Here is a 23,637-nt window from a genome sequence, read left to right on the forward strand (position 1 = left end):
CAGCACTAAAGCAATTATCCTCTTGCATGATCAGGATAATCAGGAGTGACACTGGTGATGAAAGGGAAGAACTTCCTGGTTGTGAGCTAGCAAGAAAAATGTGGAAATATGTGTTTCTTGGGTCTCATGCAGTTGTTTTCTTTGAGAAATTCTGCCCTTCCCCTCAGTCAGAAGGGTGTAAAGCAGGTCTGTGGTGTCAGGGGGTTCAGCTCCCCAGCTGCCAGGACTGCTGCTGCTCAGCAGGGTGTCAGTTCTCTGGGAATCACTCAGCAGGCCAGCACATCCTAATGGAGGGCGTGTTTGGCTCCTGGGAAGGAGGTGGAGAGTTCAGGAGCAAAGTGCCAGTGCTAGGCCCTAGGTCACCCTAAGGGCTCCCTTTTCTGAACTGTTAGTCCTGATGTAATGCTTCACATGGCACTTCTGGAAAGAACAAACAACTTCCTGGGCTCCTCCTGAGCCCATGCAAAACTTGGGGAAGGCAAATGTCTCTTACCCTTTTGCAGCAAGCCTTGATTGTGGAAAGGCACTGCAGTTGCCTTGCCAATAGCAGGGCAGGTATTAGGTGCAGACCTCCAGTAGTTGATCTGTGTCCCAGTGCCTGCAGGGGCACAGGGAGAGCTCCTGCAGTGCCAGTGCCTGGGGGGAGGAGCTGGCTCACCTGGGTGCCAGGTAAGTGAATCACAGGTTGGACTTTAGCTACCTGGTTTGATTATCTGTAGAAAATATTCAGGGACTGACTTAATTAGTGGGGTGTAGAGGTTTGAGGAGAAGTTTTTGTGCTGTGGGTGCTGTACTGCCCCATGCTTTCAATCCTGGAAGGCACTGCCTGGGCTGACCCGGTGGAGTTTCCTGTTCATCCAATGCCTCCTGCCCAGCTGGCACATAGGAAGTTAAGCAGGAATTACTATGAGGAAAATAGAGGCTGATTTTGCTTCCGTCATAAATGTAAAAAAGGGTCTTTCTCTTGATGCAAAGGATCAAAATTTTCCTTTATTCATGACCTGTCTGTACAATATTTTGAAACATTTCATTAAGCCAAGAGTGAGTTCTGTATAGAAAATGCTTCCTGATTTGATAATGACACTTAGATAAGATCTCATGCCATCCTATGATGTTATTTTCTTCTCTGAGGCATTGTCCTCCTATTCCAGCTTTATATTCAAAGCTGCTCCAAGTACAAGCTTTTGCTTCAAAGCCTGTAACATTTCCAAAAAGCAGCCATTTCTTGGGACATCTCCTGAAAATCAGACTGCTTATTTGTATTTCATGAAAATGTTGATCCAGAGCTACTCAACCTTCAGACCACCTGAACATGAATTGTTGCCTGTGGGTACCAGCAATCACTGGAGTTAGAATTCTGCATGTCTTGCTTCAGATTTTAGCAACTCAGATAGATGTTGCTGGTTATAATTTATTGATACTGCAGCTCTAGGAAGCAAAATTGCTAGTGAGGCCTTATTTTTCCACAAAATATACTTGGAAATGCGCAGAGAGAATGGGTTTCTGTAGCTGCAGGACTGTGTGCTGGCTGTCATGGAAATGCCGTGATTGGATCTTTCTTACATGTGTGTATTCATTTTGCCAGTTGTATGCCTTGTTTATACCAGACTTTATCCTCAAAACTAGATTTTTATCTTTTCTGAAAGGCTTTTTAAACCTCTGTATGTTACGAAAACAGTCTATGCACAATACTTATAACATGCTTCAAACCTGACATGAGCCAGCAAGGAAATCCAGCCATCACTTATGTGACTAAGAGTGTTTATGTTTAGACAGCATGGTTTTGGTGCGCAGCATGCACCTTCAACAGCTCACTGCCTTCTTGTGGTTGGGTTTTTGTCTTGCATATAATTTGCTTGGCTTTTGACATTCCTATGCTTTAACATTCCTCTGTGTTGGCTGTGAGTTGGGCTGTCTGAGTGATGAGTGTTTTACTGAAACCTTCTAACCCTTTTTGTTCTGTTGTGCTTCCAGCCACTGATGACATTGTGAAAGTTGAAGTCTGGGATGTAGTGGACAAAGGTAAGATTTATAACTTTCTTTCCATTGTTCTTGCTCAGGTTTAATTAAAAACTTACATGGAATTCAGAAATACCTCTTATTTCTGCTTTAAAAAAAAATGTGTATTTATTATATCACTTTCTGAAAATAATAAGGAAAGGAGAGGTGATCCCCCTGTGCTAGAACCCGTTATCTGGAATCTGAACTTAAGATCAAGCCCAGGATTCAGGAGCAGTTGTTCCATGTACTTATAACAGATGAAGCACTTGCTGTTCTGTGTATTCCAGTTCTCTGAGCTTCAGAATAAATTTCACCTTCTCCCCTTTATAGTTTCCTTTAATGTTTAGGCAAGTTATGAGTTCTTTGTTCTGGCTATAAAAGTTCTTGTGGAGCTGTTTTTGTGAAGGCATTCTATTGTTAAATTGGTAAAACCATAGCTGCAGTGGGTAATGTGTGCAGGGGGGAAGGATGAAAGCGAAGCCAATTACTTAAATTGACTAGGACAGAAAATGCAATATGTGCATTCCAAAACCTTTTCTAAATGCTTAGCCAAGGAAATTTTATGATAAATACATTTTTCATTGGTTTTCAATTTTTGTCAGAGTATAAACCTTTGTTTTATAAAGAGCAAAACCAAACCCCAAAGCATCTGTGAAGACACAGTCTGGATGCAGTGCAAACGGGATGCAGTGGCATCTGTCCCTGGAGGGGGTTGGGGTCGAGATGTAAATATCCACAGTCCATTCTGTAGCCCCAAATGCAGATATTATTTGGCTTCTAAGAGGCATTTAGTACCAGCCAGGCTCCTGGTTTAGTCTGTGAGTATGGTCAGGAGAGCAGCTGCACAGGTGAGCAGCTCTTGCTCTGTGAGTGATGCTTCTTGTTTAGTGTCTGTCAAATTTGTTGGCCACAGTCATTGAAACTCAAGCTTTGATGGTTTGTCTGGTGCTGCCTTTCCTGCAGCCTTGGCTGGAGTCCGTGCTCTCAGGCATTCCTCAGTGGAGTGGTATCTCAGAGGCACCACCTGTGCAACTTAGACTTGCATTATACCAAAAACTAAAAGTACAATAGGGAGTGGGAAAAGGAGAAATGTAGTTTTTCATGTCTGCTGAACTGTATTCAAAATAGGGAAAAAAGAAAGACAATTAGCAGTAGCACCTCTAGTTCAGATACCTAATGGAGCCTTCAGGATAAACTTGAGTCAGGAACTTTAAATGCAAATCCTGGGCACTTTATCTTTTTAGTGTTTTAAACCCCAGTTTTTCCTGGGTAGACAAAACCTTGCTTAGGCCAGAGTTACTGCTGAAGTCAGTCTGATTAGTTTGGCTTTCAGATTGTGGGATAACAAGTGGAGGGCTGGAATCTGAGCAAAACATCTGTGTTCTCGCTGTCTTGCAGCTTTGGTATGAATAGATAGACATTTAATTTGGGAATCATGTGGTTCCAGCACTTATTTCTGTGAATAGCTTCTCTGAGCAGAGTCATCTTCTCAACTTAGAGACTTTTTTTTTTGGTGAAGGGGACAGGATGTGCTATGCACAGATGTTGATAACAGCTCTTCTGGTCCTGCTTTGATTTCTGACAGCAAGAGCCTATGTTGGAAATCTTAAAGCACTCTCTTCACTTCATATTCTTTTGAAATAAAACTCACTCTATTAAGATCTGTACTGATTGACCACAGATAGGTATTTTTTTGCAATCAGTTGTGCTCAATCCGTGCAGTGTAAAAATTAGATCATCATGATGTTAATGAAATCAAATCCTTTCCTACTGCCATAATATTGTGGATTCCTGATAAGCATAACTTTAGGAAAATGTTCATATTAAGCATTAAGAGCTCACTTATATCTAACTTTCATCCTAATGTTATGACATTTTTGTTTTCCTTCTGTATGCTTAGGACAAAAAATCCTCCTGCATGATGCTTTGGGTGAGAGCCATACTGGACTGTAGACTTGCAGTAGTAAAGTATCCAGTGCTGCTGTAGCATAGTGCTAACAAGACTTGATCTTCCTTTTCTTTTCCCTTGCCTACCAGATCCTGGCTCGTGTGCATATTTAGATTTGGGCAGAACACTGCATTTATCAGGCTGGATTTGAAACTGTCAAAAAATGCATGTTCTGAACACACATCAACAGGAAGTTTTCCAGGCTGAAATTCTTTTGCCAGCATTTCCCTGTTTCATTTTCAGAGGAAATTAGGAGACCTATGTTTAAATGAGGGGGAAAACTGTGTTGAAAGCCCTGATGTGTGTTATAGTTTAACTGACTTACACGAGCATCCATGAACTGCAGTTTTCAGCTTCAGTTGTGTAAAGCAGCTTTGGGCTCTCGTCTGCTGAGCAGTGCTGCTGTTCTGCAGTCACAGGGGGCTGGGGAAATTGCAGGAGTTGCACCCTGAAAACTTGATGTGCATTTCTGGGCTGAAGTTCACAGTGATTTTCTTGAGTGGTGTTTCTCCTGGTGCTCCCTAGAAGTGTGCTCCCTGTCCTTGCTGGTTCAGCAATGAGGGTTTTTCCTCCAGAATCCACTGGGATGCAGAGGGCAGCTTTGCTGGTTCAGCAATGAGGTTTTTTCCTCCAGAATCCACTGGGATGCAGAGGGCAGCTCTGCTGGCCCTGCCTGGACAGTGACTTAGCTTGGTATTGGTTATTTAGCATACAAATGATAATTTGGAAATGTGGGGAGGTTTGTTGTGAAAGCTTAAAAGCTGTGAGGTTGGTTAATGTGGTGAGGCAGTGGGGAATGGCAGCTGTCAGACTATGCTGTTCCTCTTGGCTCATTCTTGACTATTTGGGATTCTTTTTTTAAATGTACAGACTGCCTGGAGTCCAGACTTCCTTGCTGTCTGCTGCATTCTCCCTGGGCCTGTTCAGGGAGCTGGGATCATGTCTGGAAAGCTGCCATTTGTTAAAATCTTCCCAAGTTGAGCTTGCCTCCAGCCATGGATTGTATTGGATTTTGTGTGACGTGTTTAGTAAATATCTCCTTTGCTGCTCTTGGAACTGACAGAGCACAGGAAAGATCTCTCTTAGCAGAAGTCACAATCCTGACTCATCGTTCTGGCTTTGCAGCAAGTTGTGTAACTGCTGCAGGTCATAAAGCTATAACAGATCCTGAATTCAGAGAAGCTTCTTGAATGCAGGGGATTCAGGAACAGTTGTAAATTCCTGTCTTGTAACTTCTGGCACTTTGGTTTCCACGTATTTTCTGATACATGACTGAAGGCATCAAATAATTTTTTTTTCCGTTGCCCACAAGCTAGACAAACACTTTCCCTTGAAGATTCCTTTCCTCCTTGCACCTTCACCCCTCTGCCTCCCAGACATGTCCTGCAAGAAGAAGGAAAGATCCGAATTCATAGTTCTATTATTTTCAGATGTTCCAGGTTAGATAACACAAGGGATGCATGTTGCAGTGTGTGCAGGGCGGCTGCAGCAGGGGTGCGACTGTTCCCTGCGAGCTCTGCAATCCCAGCTATCCATGGGGACACGCAGCCATGACACGGGGCTTGGGGTGGAACAGGATGGATTTATTCCTGGGCTCCCAGACAGGACTGGGAGGGGGGTGAACAGAAGTTTTTATGCAGCAGCTCATGATTAGGGGTGTAGGAAAGTGAACCAGTGAGGATATGGTAAGAGAGGAGTATAAGGTGGGGCAAATAGCTCATGAGCCTACCAGGGAAAATGGGGGGGGGGCGGGAATAATAAAAGTAACAAATGGGGTGTTGAGGGCAACAAGACAGACACAGAACTACAGAACTCTCTGGAGAAGGGGGTAGGGATAGGGAGGATTGACAACTTGGAAGGGAGGAGCTTAGGGAAGGGCTTGGGAAAACTGGCAACTGGGAAAGGGAAAGGATTAGGGAGGAGAACAGGGGACAAACATGGATTCAAAGCAAAACACACCACAAAGGATGCACATATTCCATATGTGTATTTTAGACTGGTGAAGGGAAGCAGCCCCCTTGTATGGTGGACAGCATTTGTTGGCAAGTTGTACTGAATCCTTCTATTCTGCAGCAAAACTGATAGTACATACTGCTGCAGAAACTCAAGTGAATATCACAGCCCCATTGTCCAGTAGGAGTTGTTCTGTAGACTCCAGGGCACAGTGTATTTAGCGCCAGAGTTGCTTTTATGCCTGTCAATGAGGAGCAGCCATCGTTCTGGAGGGGACCTGAGCCATTGCAGCATGGACACCTGTGTTTTCTAATTGAAGCTCCTCCATTACACATCAGTACAAGCTCAAAATCTGGTCCTCATGCATACAGTGACACAATTCTCACTGTGCCCCTGCCTTTACAGGCTGAGTTACATCTTGTCGCTGCATAGATCTTATCTTTGTCTGGTTCATCCTGCAGTTTGGGTTCCAAAAATAGAGCCTGTGCATGAATCTGTACACACATGCGCTTTTTAGCTCTATGACTCCTTTGAGGTGACCTCCTTTGCAGCACTGATGAGCATGTGAGAATATTATTCATTGCTCTGGATACACACAGAAAATCATGAGCAGAGAGAGGTGTGCTGTATATTCTGTCTCAAAGCATTGACTGTAAATGTGCCCAGGTTAGACAGACACCTTGATTTCTCAGGATGGGAGGAATGATGTATTTGTGGTTTCTCGGGCTTCTCTTTTAATACCTTAATTACTTAGGTCATGCCAAGCATAATTCAGCAATGACTGCAGAAATAGTGATGTTTGGATATTCAGAAAAGCCACGCAAAATGTCACTCACTTGAAATTAATTGAAGTGGGAAAATACATGCATGGCCTAGAAATCCCACACCTTCCCTGCATGGGGAAGAATCAGAGCCCATACTTGGATCCCTCAGGGAAACACATTGCCCAGATGAGGAGGGATGGGAATTAATATTTCTGCTACTTTCAGATGTCAGCAGTAAGCTGACATGAGTGGGGCAAACATTTTGTAGTGATGCACAGAAGCACCCCCAGAATCACCTGCATGCAGCATTAAAGCTTTTCTGAATAACTATATTTTCTTACTATTTATCCTTGAGCTGTGTGCAGGAAAAACATTTCACTTGCAGCATCTGGCAGAACCCTGAATTCCACATGTGATTCAGGAGAGTTAAGAGCTGGTGGAAGCTATTTTGGTCCTCAGTGTTATAAAGTCTTTTACAGAGTCAATGGGAGGGATTTTTGGGGTGCATCTGAGCTGCCAACACCTTCTGTTATCAGCAACACAGGAAATTTCTGTGCCAAGTATGATTTAACTCTTCATTATTTAGACTGGGAAAATACACAACAAAGTTATTTCAGAAGTACAGTTCTTAAATGCTGTCAGTAACATCTGGGAGCTACTTGGTATCTGTCAAACATAACTCCTGATCTTGCAGGGTTATTCTTTGTGCACTGCTTATCATTGATAAAATTGTGGAAACTCAGAACATTCGGTTTAAACAAGAGGCCAGATTTTTTCACGGTGTGTCCACACTGAACCTCTTTGGCAGTAGGTGACAGGAGATTTTGGAATTCCTGGCAATCCTTAGAGACAAGTGTCTACACCAGAAAATCGTGTCAGCTGATGGCAACTCTGATAATCATAGGTACAGATACACCTCTGCTGAGACTCCAGGATATACGATTTGCAAACACAGTTAGTGAGTAATTGATTTGACACAAAGTTTCCAGGGAGGCTGAAGTTTAAAAACACTCAATTTCTGGAGTGCTGAGTTAAATGCCACTGGTACTTTAAAATGTCAGAAAATGCTTCCCTAAGGTGTAAGGAAAGACAGAAGCCTCAGGGGCTGCCCTTTAACTGCCTTAGAGGAAGCAGATGAGCTGGAGAGAAACCACTAGATTCTTGCAGGTGGGACCACGGTTGTGGGACTGCAGAGCAAGTCTCTAGAGTGGTTTTCTAGTGTCTTCTACAAACATTAGGCATGTTTCTTCTTGCAGTTTTCTGGGAGCTTAATGAGAGTTGTACCTGCTACCTGGCTTATTTTTGTGTGCTTTGGTTGGTGCTTCTGGAGGATTTATTTTCTACACCTTCACTAGTGATGGCCAGACCTGACCCTCTGGCTCTGGCCTTTGGAGCACGTGTAGGCTGTTTCTCCATCTCCACAACTCCTTTCCCACAGTTTATTTGATTTCTCTTGGATTTCTTCTTGGATAACTTCTGTCTTTGGATTGCTTTACTGTTCATTTTTGAATAGACTAGCAAGGCATGCCTATCCCACCCCTCCTTATCCCCTAGGTTTACAGTAGAAATAGGATTTGCTTTAAGGTTATGTTCAAACTGCTGTGCACCTGTCCAGACTCATCTTCCAGTTCTTTGCCCAATGTAATCCTTTTTATGTTTTTTACTGTTCTTTTTAAGGAAAATGCAAAAAACGAGGAGATGGTTTGAAACTGGAGAATGACCCTCAGGAGGTGAGTCACCTAGAATTCAGAGGTCTGAGGCCTCTTGTCCACCTTTGGTCCAAGGGGAGCAAGTTCTTTATTTGTTCCTGCTCTAAGGCCTGCTTGGCAGGTGGTTGAGGGACAGTGGGTGATGCCAATGTTCTTCATTCTTTGCTCTGTGCATTTCAGCCCTGCTCCTGCCCTCACTGCAACTTCCCTGCTGTTTTCCATTCTGTCACTGGGAATGACTGTGCCCAGATGTTTGCTCAGCAGCTTTGTACCTGTCTTCCTGTGGGCCAAAGAAGAAATTCCTTTTGTCAGGGCCTTCTTGTTGGGCCTGAACAAAAAGGCCACTCTGGCCACTCCTAGGATCTCAGTTGTTGCACTCTCACTGGCACCCATCTACTCAGGTTCAGATGAGGAGAATTTTCCTCAAAATATTCTCCCATGGGAAAAGCCTTTATGAGAACAGTTACCACAGCTGCTTCTTCCTTTGCAAATGTGGGTGCATTTTCCACTCCTGGGAAAGGAGTGAGAATTGTTCCAGGGGCACCAAATTCCAGTAGGAGCCATGGGGACTGAGCTGGGACCATGGGGACCAAGCTGGGACCAGTACTATGTGGACTTAGCAGCATGCAGAGTCCAAATGATGAAAAGCCAATTGGGTACTAATCCTGTCAGCACTCCATGGGAGAAACTGCCTCATGCGTTTGGACACCAGCAGTATTAAGAGTAGAGTCTGAGTCAGGAAAAAGATGGAATGGGAGCTGTGTCCTTTTTCCTCCGCTCTGTGGTTTGTATGGTGTTCTCTTACCAACACAGGATTTGGGAGCACAGAGGAAAGGATGGGGGTGGGTTTTAGCATGTGGTGTCAGAGACCGTCACGTGCTTCACATCCTGTTCCTATGGAAAATGGAAGCTGAGAATCACCAAGTATCTTATTTCAATGATAGTGGTGTGAAATCCATGGATACTCCTTACAGTGGTTGTCATTTTAGAAAGTTTGCTCAGTCAGTACTGTATCCATTGTGTTCTGTATCAGCCTGAAGTTGAATCCAGTTATTTACTGCTTCTTTGCCTTTATTTCCTTAGGCAGAATCAGAAATGGCTCTGGATGCAGAGTTCTTGGACGTCTATAAGAACTGCAATGGTGTAGTTATGATGTTTGACATCACCAAGCAGTGGTAAGAAACCCTTACTTGGCACCATGTAATTCTCCCTTGTTCAGGCAAAACAAATGACTTCCAGATTTCCAGATTCCTAGTTGCATTTGGAAGCTGATAACCAGCCTAATAAGTTGGAGCAAGCTTGTATCCTTTAAAATAAAAGCTTTATCTTGTGACATGGCTTTTAATACACTCTTCTCCCGGGCTTGTTCCAAACAAGCAGTGTCCCAGTGGGTTGTGTGCTGCAATTGCTGATATGCTGCTGGCTGAGGCATAATAATTAGTGCTATCTCAGGTGCAAAGTGCATGTTGCAAACCCCTGCTCTCCAGAACACAAGGGAAAGGAGGATGCTAGTGAGAAATTCCCAAGAAACTGGTATTGGTAAGGATTATTTAGAGGCCCCGGGCTGCATTAATCTACAGAAGTAATGAGCTGTTGGTTTTGCACATTTGAGGAGAGTGAGAGAGATAAGGAATCCAGAGTGGAAAGAGGAGGGAGTTAGAGCTCCTCCTTTATATTTAGGCTGGTGTCGTTCAGGTTTGGTGTGGGTCAATGAGCCTTTGGACAGCTGAAGGGAGGGAATCCTTTCCTTCTGCTGAACCCACAGTTTTGCAGGACTGAGATTGCTGTAGGAGATACGAGGGCTCTGGTGAAAGTGGATTATGGAGCTTGTGAAGTTGGTTTTGAATAAAGAATCATGCAAACATATTGAGGATTAATGTATTTCTCTGATGAGGCAAAGAAGCCACAGACTTGGAAGGATTTTGGAAAAAAAAATTCCTGGTTTGTTTTTTTTTTTTCTTTGTGATTTGTGCATGAAACTCCTAACAGAAGGATGTTCCCACTCATCTGCTCTCTCTCTCCCCTCTGATGAAGGACATTTAACTATATTCTGAGGGAGCTTCCTAAAGTGCCGACGCACGTTCCAGTGTGTGTGCTTGGGAATTACCGGGACATGGGGGAGCACCGGGTCATCCTGCCCAGCGACGTGCGGGACCTCATTGACAACCTGAACAGGTGAGCGGGCAGGGAGCAGGCCTCAGCTGCTCCCTGCCATCCCGTCAGCAGCCGCGTTACTGCCATGTTTCACACCCATGGCACATGTGCCCTCTGTGCTGCGTGCCTGCCTCGCTCCCAGAGCTCCCCATGGCTCACAAGCAGCATCTGCTGACACCATGGGCCCTTTGATCTGGAGCAGACTGTTTGCCACGCTCCTGGAAACAGGGAGTGGCTGGCAGCATGTGCCTTTCAGAAGTGCTGTTCCCAGCAAGTCATCTTCTTTCTGGATAGCCTTCTCCTGTGAGTGAGTCCTCTCCCCATAGCACAGCTGTTCTTTGCTCCAAGTGATGGTGCTACACGAGAGCCAGCCAGTGCAGCTGCGTCCTTGCTCTGCCTCTGAGCCTCCCCCACGCAGCACTTGCAGGGTACGGCCAAGTCACACGTCCCTCACCAGCCAGACAAGCATTTCCCTTAAGTAGAGATCTAAGGTGCTTTGTTACATGGTATAAAATCGTATTTGTTGGTCACGATTAAGTAGATGGTACCCTTTTATGTAGTTTTATGCTTTAAAGGTATTTTTTCATTTTCCTCATCTCTTACTTGTTCATGCCTGTGTCAGGCACAAAGAAATTGTGTCAGTTTTAAGATTTTATCCATGATGAAATAATCTTTACAAAATAATTTCTCTATATTATTTTTGTCAGTCCGATTGTGTTTTTTAAAACAAAAACCTTCACTGTGAAATGAACCACATGTAAATCCCTAGTTTAGGAAACCAACATCCCAGTGTCCTGACAAAGTATTTCTTAGCCTGGCAGGCACATGACACTGTCACACACCAACAGCCACCTCCTGCCACACTTCAATGTGAATTTTGGCTGTAAACAAAATAATGAGTCCAAGCCAAATGATGCCCTGGGCTAGATTTGAGGTGGGGGCTGGCTTGTGGGGTGGCTCATGGCATGTAACTCAGTCCTGTGCAGGGTCTGTGAGCTGTGCTGGGTACAGTGTTCTCTCTGCTTGGCACAGGCCTCCCGGCTCCTCCTATTTCCGCTATGCTGAGTCTTCCATGAAGAACAGCTTTGGCCTCAAGTACTTGCACAAATTCTTCAACATCCCCTTCTTGCAGCTACAGGTAAGGCAGGGATGTTAGTTATCCTGATGTGCTCTGTGTGTGGGACAGATTGGATTTGCTTCCTTTCTAAGGCAGGAATTTGGTATTTGGGGTTTCAATTGCTGTTAAAGGATCCTGAGTAGATTCTTTTCATTCGAGTTGGTATAACAAAATCATGTGAGAACATTGGTGCCTGTGACTGATTTAAACATGTCTCTGGTTGCAAGAGTTAGCTGTGCTGAGTTCCCAATGCTGACCGCTGGAGAAAGGCTCCATTTTCACTGGCATGAAAACGGCATCCAGTGGTGCAGTTACCAAGTCAAAAATGTAAAATATAATGTATAATATTTTAAACTTTGAATTTCAATTCTATTCAGTTAAAACTCAGATGTGAAGAGATTCAGCCATTATCTGAATAGTTCAGAAACCTCTGCTGAAAATCTTTCCCCTAATGGTAAAGGGCATTAGATATGAGATCCGTGTGCTTGCATCCTGTTCACATGGATCCAATCTCATATTTCCTTCATATTTGAGGATTCTTGGGAGGGCTGAGGGAAGGGCAAAGGCTGGGAAGGGTGGAATTCTAGTCTCTGGGCGTTTTGAAGATCACCTTTTGGGGTGATCCTACAGGGGTCCTTTGGAATGAGTAGCTTATGCTTTTTGAGGGCATACATGATGTTGTGTCACTGTTTTCTATTTAATGGGAAAAACCCAGGCAGCTGATATTTATTATCTTTCACCAATAATTGAAGTGTATGTGTGTATTTTTATGTAAATAATCCCCAGTGAAATGCCAGTTCAGAAGGAGCTGAGATATATTAGTGGATGTTACCAAGTCCTCAGGCTGCAGAACAGAAAGAACCAGGGTAAGACAACTGAATGTATAAAACCTCAGTGAAACAAGTCTAACAATTTTTTGAGGGGGAGGTTGTAGAAATCTGATCTGTAAATCCAACCTGCTGCTCAGTGGAGAAGACTGAAATCTGTCAGCATGTTGCTGGTGAAATATTTGGGTTTATGACACTGCATATTTGGAGGCTTTTGGTTGCCTCCACCCAGTTTTTGGTGCTTTACTTGATGACAAACTTCACCTAAGATGAGTTGCATTGGTTTCTCCAGTGCCCCTGGCACTTGTGCCACAGTTTTATGGGCAATGCCTCATGCTGCTCCACAGTAGCTTCCTTGGGTCACTTCACTGCTCCCAGACACTCACTGGGAACCTTGTGTTGGTGTGCACAGGGACCAGGGTTGGCCCTGTTCAACATCCAGTGCAGCATGAGCTGAAATTTGTAGGAAAATTACATGTAGACTTAATTCCTGAAAGTTCTTCTTACCCCTTCAGACATCCTTGCCAGTACCAGGCTCCAGAAATGAGTTTTTCTCCCTGGAGCAGAGCAGGATTAAAGGAGAGGGATGCTGTTTGGTATAAAATGCACATAGGATTTCATCAGCCTGGGACGTTTCTGTGCCTCTCAGCCTGCCCTCCACAGCTTTCCAGGGCAGAGTGGTCCAGCTGTATCCACGGTCCCAGGCTGTCCTTCAGCAAGGTTGGGGTCAGTGTGTGGTTTTCAGTGGCACATTCCTGTGCTCAGTTTGCAGTCACACATCTTCCATGGTGAAAGTAAGGGCTGAAATCCATACCCCCAGTACAGAGTTCATTCTCTCTGTCAGACTGAGCTCTTCATTTATTTATCAGTTCCTTTCCAGGGGCAAGATTGGCAAATTCGAGGATGCAGTTTAGCTGTAGGTATATCTGGAAACCCACAAATGAGATCAGGTCACCCAGGCCTCCAGATGCTGTGCTGGAATGAGACAGGATTCTACAGACATTTGAGATTGCCTTTTCTCAAGAAGCCCTTGCAAGTGCCTTTCAGCTGAAGCACTGGTCTCTAGTAAACTATTTATTCCCTTCTTTTGGGTCATTGCAGAAAATGAGCTGTTTCTTTAATATTTTAATAACCAGCATGGTAAAATATAATATATTTTTTTTACGTTTTTGGAAGTTTGTTAGTAGTGATGAATTTGTACAAAATTGATTGCAATTCTCTATTAAGTATATATTCTTACTTATTGTAATCTGTGAAAATTGAAATAAATAAAACTGGTATATGTCTCAGGGCCAAAGTGTAAGGCAAGGCACACCACTTGTTTAATAGACAAGTCTAATTAAAGTCATTATCAAAGAGCCTAAGGTAAGCACCGGAGGGCAGTAGCCCTTCTGTCTCTGTTTGTTCAGCTAATTTGCTCAGCATGTATTTCACCTGTCTTAGGAAACTGGGGACAAAGAAGCAGCAAACTTGCCCTTTTTTGTCTCATTTTTGCTTATACTGCATGAATAATATAAAATTATGATATCTGCTGCTTCTCAGATCTTCATTTTCTTGAATTCTGAAATCCAGAAGTTGAATTCTAAAGTCCTCATTAGTACTTCTGATTAAGGTAGCAACTTTAAATATGAATAGCATATTTTGCTGAATCTTTCTTGTCTGTAAACGACAATAAAGGAATTGGCATTAAGTAATAACATTGTAATTCCATGCATACATATGAATCAAAGTCAAGTTTCCATCTGCAGAGAGCACTTGAATATGATGAATAAAAAATACTCAGCAAAGAAAGGAGGGATTGCTCCAAGCTCTTAACACAATGGCAAAGGTAAACATGAACACTCTGTATGCCTTGGAAGCAGTAAATTAGCTTAAATTATCACAGAAGCCCTTACATTTCAAGAAGGGCTATGTCTTCCAGTAAATTAGGGTTATCAACTGTGATGAGTCACCTGGTCTTACAGTACAAAATAAAAACCACTTAAACTTTTTTGCTGGTTTCAGTCACAGTAGAATTTGATATAAATCAGTTGCTCCATGGAGGGCTCAGGCTGTGCTGTGATTGTTCCCTGGAGCACAGCACTTGGTGTGATTTGTGTGAGCCAAATGAGTTAATTGCTCTTCAAACCTCTGCAGTGGCTTGATAACTTCAAAGTTGTCATATCTATGAAACCATAATGCCAGCACCAGGTGCATGTAGAGACTGAACAGCATCACTTCATGCAAATGTTTGTCTTCTCAGATGGAGATTATTCTGGGAATTATATAATAGATTTCCTTTTGGGCTTTTAATCTGATAGTATCTTTCTGCAGTGAGTTCAAGTGTTGTCAGACAGGGAATTAAGAATTCACCATGGTTATTGATGCTAGCCTTCAAAAATATTTGTCAGAGCAAAGCTGAAATGTACTTGGAGGATAAGTCAGTTATCAAAGCAAAACCCTTGGCAGTTTGGAGGAAGCCTGTGGTTTCTCTTGCATGTCCTCCTGCCTAGGCAGGGATACAGCCTGTGGCACCACAGACCTGCTGTAATGGGAACTGCTGTGCCAGGCTGGGAGTCACCAGCCCAGCTCAGCACAAGCTGGCCCTGCTCCTGTGCCATCCAGTGCATAGGTAGTGGGAGAGGGAGGACTGATGCCCTCAGGCACCAAACATGTGGCTTTTGACTCCAAAATTTAGGAGGTGAGCTGATGGGCAGGGCCAGCGCCCAGCTGTGTGCCAGGCAGCTGTGCCTGAGCAGAGGGGACAGGGCTGTGGGGCAGAATTTGCACCACTGACAGCTCTGGTCTTGTCCAGGGGATCCAGAATGATGTTTCTGCAGGAGTGGATGCTGTGTCAGCCCTGCAGGGCTGCAGCCATTGAGGGAGCTGGCTGTGCCTGTGAATATTGATCTCTCCTTGCTGCCATCTGGATGTCGAGAAGAGAGAGCCTTTCCCCTCAGCTGAGGTTTTTGTTTCAGTTCTGTGGGAAATGTGGGAAAGGAAGGACTGAGTGAGGCAGTCCTAGATTACATTAGTGCAGTCAACTCACTTTATTGCCCATTGGAAATGGGCTAGGGTGTCTGTCCCCCATCTATGGAACAGCAATTGGAGGCAGAGGGGCAAGGACTTCTGAAATGTCATTGAGTTTATAGGTTGTGCTCCCTCATCTCCCCCAACAGCAAAAAAAAAAAAAATTGTTGGGAGACTTTGCATTCATCTGGGTCCTGCTCCCAGAGGGGCTGATATAGCACAGGGAAAATCAAAAGGCCTGAGTGAATGAGTTGCACAACTGATCTCTGCAGGGGCTAAATCCATTCTCCAAGTGTAACTGGTGCTGTGGTGTCTGAAATAACACATTATTGATTTATGACTGAGAACAGCTCACAGAACAAGGTGCTTCTTACACATAGACTTTGTGGATTATCTACTTTTTATTCACTTTCCCTTTGTGCTCTGTATTTAAATGGACACCATGATCAGGACCAGGGCATCATGATCCTATTGCACATGATACTGTGGTAAAGTGGTGACACAGGATCTCAGTGCACTGAGATCTGTTACAATGACCCTTCTGCTCAGACCCAGCTTGTTTTCCTTTCCTCAGAGGGAGACGTTGCTACGGCAGCTGGAGACAAATCAGCTGGATATTGATGCAACTCTGGAGGAGCTGTCAGTGCAGCAAGAGACTGAAGACCAAAACTACGAACTGTATGTCACTGAGCTGTCTTTTCTAACTGCTTTGGGTGTCACGTGAATGTTGGGCAGCCCCAGCTGTGCCATGTGGCCAGGTTGAAGGGTCTAGTGCATAACATTTAGGGATCCTTTGGATAAAATGTTGCTTTTGAATGGCATCACCTGAAGAAAAGCATGCACCTGGGGATCCGTGGGAAACAGTCTGGTTCCTACAGGCTTGTGATTGGGGAGGGCAGGGCAGGTGGGGCTGAGCAGCACACCTGGAGCCAGCACATGCTGAAGTAGATAAAGTGCTGGAAGGGGATATTTTCCATCTCTCAGCTGCTCAGCACACAAGTTGGTTCCTCTCCTGGCTGTTGCACTCCTATGTATTTTGTGTCTTATGACAGTAGAAAGTAGTAGCAACAACACTGCTGTCTTTTGTTCCCTTTGAACACCTCTGAACTCCTTGGTGTATTTCTGGATTGAAATAGTGACTGGTTCCTCTTACCCTGTGTCTGGTCTGTGCCTTGGCTGTGTGCTTGGCTGCTTGTAATGGTGTTTGCCAGCTTTAGCCCCATAAAGCCAATACACCTCTAGCACAGTGAACAGGAATTCATGTTCTGTGAATTCCCATCACAAGGCTTTGATTGCAGTGGTGTGCAAGCCAGAAAAGTCAGCCTCAGAATGTAGTGAAAAAAGATTTACAGGCAGCTTTTGTTTGGAAATTGGAATAGATTATTATGAAATATTCATGCACAGGCTTTTGGACAAGCATTTTTCAGACCAAGTTTTAAGTTCTGTAACATTGTTCAGCATGTTTGCCTTGGAGGGCATTGAAATACCCCAATTCACACAAAGCAATGCTGTTTCCAGAGCATTCACCTCATTCTCCTGCTGAGGGACTAGTTTGTCACCTCATGCCTTCCGCACTTCTCTTGATGTCCCTACTCAAATGACTGGGCTGTGGGCCGAAGGACAGCATGGGCTGTGCTTTCAGCTAGTTTTCCATACTTTGTTTGTACTGCTTTGGTAATGGGAGGATACTTAATAGAATCAGGAGTTGGCAGAACTCACACCACAAGACCTTGGTGTTTTGTCACCTCTTGCCCTTCCAGGAGTTCTAGAGTGTGCTGGGTCTCCATATGTGTCACTTCAGCTCACAAATCCAGCAGAAAAACAAGTTGGATGGGGCTTGGAGCAGCCTGCTCCAGTGAAAGGTGTCCCTGCCTGTGGCAGGGGCATGGAATGAGATGAGCTTTAAGGTCTTATCTAACCCAAACTAGTCTGAGACTATGTGACTGTGAAATCTGTCTTTGCTATATCTACCTCAGGGTTAGTCTGTGTTGGGCTGGCTCTGAGAAGAGATCTCGGGTCTTAAAGGCAGCAGCAGCAGTGTGGTAGTGGTGGAGGGGTGGTCAGACCTCCTGGTTCCAGCAACAGGTATTAGACTGGATCATCCCACCCAGTGTGACCACACTGCCCTGCTGGGAGGCTGTTGGCACGGTCACTCTGCAGATTAGCTTAACATGGCCTCAGAAATATCAGAGCCTGACATAGGAGGACTTGCTGAAATATTAAAAGCAAGACTTTTCTCTAGGATTCTGTTTTAGCAAATAAAGTGACATCCTTATGCAGCTGGCCAGCTCCTGCATGTTCATATCCTGTACAGAAACCAAAGTTCTTCACTTTCAGAAAATAACACTTCTTTAGAGAAAGGGCTTTAAAATACCCTGGATGCTTTCTGGCTAGAGGCATAGATTCCAAAAGAAAAGCACCACGGAGTGTCATGTGTCAGTACTTTGATCACACTAAGAGTGCTATTTTAGGGTTTTTAAGATTTTTCTCTGCACCCCAGGTAGAAACAGAGAGTCTGTTTGTTTAAATGGCACCTCTGTGGGACAGATGAGCTGCAAAGGGGTTACTTCAGCCCCAGAGTTGAAAGGCATGCACTTCTTATAGTCAGTTTTTATCCCTGCAGGAGGTCTCCAAGCTCAAGTTTTATAGCCAAAGACCTAATTTAAAGAAATGCTCACATTCATATGTCAGTGAACCCAGGTTTGGGTAAAGCCTCAACCTTAGTAAACAGTTTGGGCTGGGAAACAGAGTACATGTGGACACAACAGTTTGTGATAGGAATCAGAGCTTGCAGCGGTGCGGCAGGTCTGCAGTGCTCATTATTAGGGCTTGAGAAGGTCCTTGCATCCATGCTTGTCAGATGCCCATCATCTTGGGATTACCAGGTGTCTTAGTTTGAAAAGACAGGTGTCTGCTAAGGAGGGCAGGAGCCTCCCTTGAAGTGGAAAATGCAAACTCCCTCCCTCTGAATTATTATAATTTTGAAATTATTATCATTTCAAAAAGAGGCTCTCGGGCAAAGATATGGGGAAAAAAAATTAAAATAAAAAATAAAAATAAAAATGCAGTAATACAAAACAACACTGACAGAGTTAGAATAGGACCTGACACCCTGTGGGTCAGGGTGTTGGCAGCAGTCTGATTGAGTGGTGGCTGCAGCTCTCTTTGTGAAGAAAGTTTCCCTAATACCCAACCTGAACTTCCTCCGGTGCAACTGGAGGCCTTTGTGTTTTTCCCTTTTTATTGCTTGGTAGAGGAGCCTGAGCCTCACCTGTCACACCTCCTGTCACAAGACCCCACCTGTCATACCTCCTGTCACGAGGCCTTTGTGTTAGTTGCTTCAGTTCAGACAGCACTGGGAGTTCTGCTGTGGATCACCCAAAGTGCAGAGCAAGGGGAGATGACTGCAGATACCTGGGGCCACAGGCCATGGTGTGTTGCTGCAGCACTTCTCTGGAAGCCATTCCTACTCTCCTGCCGTAAATCAGGGCACAGAGCACAGCAGGGTGACAGCGCTAGGACATCTCGGTTGTTCCCTTCACCCCTGTGCACATCTGGTAGCTGCTCTGTCACAATGACCAGTGCTAAATTTGGCTCAGTGAGAACTGAAAGAGAACAAGAACTCTTCCTCCTGCTGCAGCGGCGGGGGGAAGGGGGGACACCCGAGGACAAAACTGATCCAAAATGTGGATCCCAGAGATAACACAAGGTGGCACACGACGCTGACTCTTCCACCTTACATAAGCCAGCCTGGGCAGCCACTGCCTGGATGTGCCTGTGGGAGACACAATCTGCATCCAGTTCTTTCCCTGTGTTTAGGCTCCTCACTGCCTGACACACCTCTGGCTCTGGTGCTGTCCCTGTGCTTTCAGATTTTACATTTTCAGTGCTGCTAAAAGAACATTTCAGTCCATTTTGAGTTATTGAATTCTTTTAAACAAACAGTAATGACTTTTATGATGTTCTGAATTTATACCTAATATGCTCAATTTCTACATTTTTAATTGTACTCAGCTTATCTTCTGTTTTCGGGAAAAACCTGTATATGTTCAGTGTGCCATTCCCCCACAGAAGGGTGCCAGGGCTGGGCAGCCCTTTTGGTGAAGAAATTTTCCCCAGTACTCAACCTTAACTTCTCTGGCACAGCTTGAGTCTGTCTCCTCTCACCATGTGGGTGCCAGACCAGTGACTGCAGACAGGCATTTGGGCTCTCTTACTGAGGACTCTGCTTTGGGGAGACACACAGAGACAGCTTTAGTCACTGCAGAATCTGGCTGGGGGGTTGGGGGTTTATTTGCTTGGTTGTTTTTTTCCACGTTGGGCATAGCTCATAATTTCAGGAAGACCTGAAATTATGGTGCTGAGTAACATCTGCACAGTGGCAGGAGGAGCTACACCAGCTACAGCTTGCTTTCTCTTCCCCTTGCCACATTTTTATCTTCTCCACTTGCTGTGAATCCTTGTGATCATCAGACAGGTCAGGAGTCAGCTTGAACTGGAATGGGACTCTATCTAGGTCATGTTTTTTGGGGGTGCTGCATTAAGAATTAAGTGCATCTAAGCCTGTCATCAGTCTGTCTTGCTTGATAAGGGGGGACATGGAGCATGTCCTGCATTTTATGGAGCAGGGACTATCCTGCTGCATTCATTTTATCAGGTGGAAAACAGGACAACAGCAGGAATTAAAGCTGCTTGGCCGTTGATTATACATTCAGGGACTTGGGCTAGGGGGATTGAGGCAGTACCTTTAATGAGCCCAAAACAAACATGTGGAAATCTAACCCTTGCTAACCCCAGTTAAAATGATGTCATCCAGCCGATTAATCTTCATTTTCACAATTAATAAAATAACCCAGAGCGCTTCTTGCCACATGAAATACACTTGAACAATTTTTCACAGCATGTAGAACCAGGAGCCAAAAAGCTTTAGTCTGCTCCCATCTTCAATATTAAATGAACACAAGCACTGACAATTTTAGGAATTGTGAGGCTAACAAGTCCTTTTGTGTGTTTTGTGTTTCCCCTGGGAACAGAGCAGCAGTAACCTCAGGCCCTGATGAATTTTTGTTCCCACAGAGCGTGCTCATCTTCAAAATTGCATATAAGTCTCCTCTTGCGAGCAGGTCCAACCACCAGTGAATTATTCAGGAGTCTGAGAATGTTTTGGACTTGTTATTTGGTCTGTTATGGAATGATTGAAAGCTAAATAAGGAGCCCCTGTGAGTGAGGACGGATGAGCCACCTGGATGTGCATGGTATATTTGCAGTCTCTGTATCCCAATGGAATAAAGGTGCTTAGGTGTGAGTTCACCTTGTAGGACCTAGTCTGCTACGTCCAGAATGGGCACAAAGCTGCTTATTCCACAGTAAGGTTTTGAGTGGGTCCTTTTCCAAAGGACTGATGGATAGAATGAGGAATGAACAGATTGTGTAGAATCTGAGAAAAAACAGACACATGGCAGGTTTGGCCTGGTGTGTTCCCAAAACAGCCACACTTGTGCCTCTGAGGAGTGTGTGTAAAGCCAGAGAAAGCATTCATGCATTATGTAGTATTTTCAAAGTGTGGAGGATGCTTAGACACCTCCATCCTGGAAATCACTGCGAGCTTGCTGGCAGAATTTAATGTGTGCTGGTTTTCCACCCACCTCCCTCACAGAAGATCTGGCTATAAAAACTCAGCAGAGCTGGTTTATGCAGCCTGTGTAGACAGAACCAGTGTCAGACCACCCTGATTTCCACAGTGTCACAGCACAAGGCTTGGCCCACGTGTCTAGTTGGAGCTGGTCAAAGTGACATGAAGCACACGTGTCACAGCTGTCCTCAGTGCTGTGCTGGGGCAAGAGTCTATGTTGTGCTGTCCCCAAATAACCATTTGTATCTTCCTGCTGAAGAACCTGCTGTCTCCTGGTTTTATGCCCTTCACACACCACAGGTGACAAAGGTACAGGAGCACAGATGCAGACAAAGCCTGCATGTGTTTTATGTCCCAGTCTGGTTGCGCTGGAGGGAAGGATGACACTCTTTATACTTCAGTTAAGTAGTGGGGGTTTTTTCTTCCAGCTCTTAAATTCATGTGTTTCTGGAGGAGAAACAGGTGGTAGTCGCAGCCTTCCCTCCCTCTGGAGCTGGCTACTTTCCCAGAACAAAGCAGGCTGTTTCCAAAATGGGCAGCTTTGGTAGAACTATGTACAGTAAATCTTCAAATACTCTGGTATTGTTAAGAGTTTCCTGTGCTTTGTTGAATCCAGCTTTAACTATTCTTTGAGCTTCATATTTTGTATACTGATGTGACTCTACGTTCTTTGTGTCTTCTTGTTCCCAAATCTTCAGCGTACAATCATCTTATCCTACCTGAGGCAGTCAGTTACCTCAATGGTGGGACTCAGCAACTTGAGGCTCAGAGATTGTTCATTCTGGTCTCACACCATGTTGGTGATTTAAGTGTTCCCACAGACAATCAGGAGAGCAAGTACTGCTGGCAGCAGTGCCTTGCTGCTGGATGCAGCAGTGCCCAGGCTTGCAGGCTTCCATCCAGGATTGCTGTTGCTATAAACAGGAACAAGGGTGCGTGTAGATCATCTGAGATTAATCTCTCCTCACAGTTGGGAAGCAGGAGTCTTTAATGCTGAGTGGGTCTTGGGAGGAGGGGGAGTGAGTACCACAAAGCAGAGCTGTTCAGCTCTCCTGTCTTCAGCTCACCAGAAGGTCTGGATCAAAGCTGGGAGAGGACGAATGGCAGAATTCAGCACTCGGGACATGTGATGTGGAGCTGAGGAGTTGCACATTGTATGCAGGCAAAGCTCACAAACAGCTTTACAGGCCATGGCAATTCACATGGTTTGGGGATAAAGAGCCTTAGCTTTGTTGGATGAGGGCTGAATTGCAGGGCCTCGTGGTTTCTTTCCCACCCCACAGAAGCCGTACATGCCCTGCTTGGAGGACGTGGAGCCGTGGCGCCCCTCCTCAGGAAGGGAGCGGAGTGATGGAGGGGTATTGAGCACACACTATCATGTTCTTGCAGCATGTGTGATGTATTGTGCATCTTCCAAACCAACCTGATGCAGTCTCCACAGAGCTCAGTGCAGGAGTTAAACTCCTCTATGTTTTTTCTCTGGTGCATGACAAATCCATGCATCATTTTCAGTGGAATGTGTTGTCGCACAGCTCGCCCCAGGAGAGGGAGGATGGGGACTGGATGCTGCATCACGTACTCTGAGCTCAGCTCTGCTGGGAGCTTATGCTGGTATAGCCAGTGTTCTGGGTGGAATAGGCACATAGTCTTGGCCTGGGTCCTGGTGGAAGCATCAGTGAGAACACCACAGCTGGCACTGATGTAGGTGCCTTGACAATCTGCAGCTTCCTCATAAGGGACAGCAGAGGTGCAGCACCAATCTCTGCTCTCTGTGATCAGGGACAGGACCCAGGGAATGGCTGGAGCTGCATCAGGGCAGGTATAGGTTGGATATCAATGGACAGCATGTGACAGCCAGACTCTGGCATGGCTGGGATTGTAGTCCTTAGTCCAGACTTCCAGAATGAGCAAGGTGAGTCTTTCCCAGCCATTCTCACATGGAGAGCTGGGAGCAAGAACACTTTTCCTCACCCTTGAGTAGATGACTATTTTGTTTGTACTGTTGAATTTCTTCCTGTTTCTGCTACTTGGGATCATCTGTTTCTATTTATATATTGTCCTTGTCTGTTTATGGTGCTTAACTAATTCTGCTTTTTGGTGCTGCCTTGATCTCCACTTCAGCCAGTTACTTAGTTAGGAAAAGATTCAAGTAACAGCTTCCTGGGGCTATTGTTCCCTAGGGCTCCAGACACTGCTGGTCACAAAGTATATTATTTTGTTCCTTAAAAGTATATAAGGTTACTGCCTTAAAATAGGAAATCATATCTCAAGGATTAGAGTCTCTTAGACCCCACTGTTTGCATTCTGTTCAGCAGTCAGTCCAGGGAAGGTTCTGGCTGGCTCAGGTCCCTGAAGGACAAGGTCATGCTTTGTGTGGGAGAGGAGGCTCTCCCTTCACACTCTCATTGCCTGGAGCACAACCAAAGTCTGTCTTGCAGAACCAGCTGAATCCAAAGTCTCTATGCACAAATTCATTAAGCTTAATGAAATAATAGGTGAGATTGGGATGTGCTGGATATTACA

The 23,637-nt window shown here is 44.8% G+C and overlaps 1 protein-coding gene across 1 annotated transcript in view; it reads left to right on the forward strand.

Annotated features, from left to right (window-relative positions):
- The window catches only part of RABL6 (RAB, member RAS oncogene family like 6), a 53,307-nt gene that overhangs the window by 10,454 nt on the left and 19,216 nt on the right, over nucleotides 1-23,637 (forward strand). The window contains exons 3-8 of the mRNA XM_077787872.1: nucleotides 1,975-2,022; nucleotides 8,344-8,396; nucleotides 9,459-9,550; nucleotides 10,410-10,550; nucleotides 11,562-11,667; nucleotides 16,057-16,160. Of these exons, the coding sequence (XP_077643998.1) occupies nucleotides 1,975-2,022; nucleotides 8,344-8,396; nucleotides 9,459-9,550; nucleotides 10,410-10,550; nucleotides 11,562-11,667; nucleotides 16,057-16,160 (544 nt within the window). The remainder of the gene's footprint in view (nucleotides 1-1,974; nucleotides 2,023-8,343; nucleotides 8,397-9,458; nucleotides 9,551-10,409; nucleotides 10,551-11,561; nucleotides 11,668-16,056; nucleotides 16,161-23,637) is intronic.

The sequence above is a fragment of the Lonchura striata genome, chromosome 22, assembly GCF_046129695.1.
Source record: "Lonchura striata isolate bLonStr1 chromosome 22, bLonStr1.mat, whole genome shotgun sequence".
NCBI lineage: Eukaryota > Metazoa > Chordata > Aves > Passeriformes > Estrildidae > Lonchura > Lonchura striata.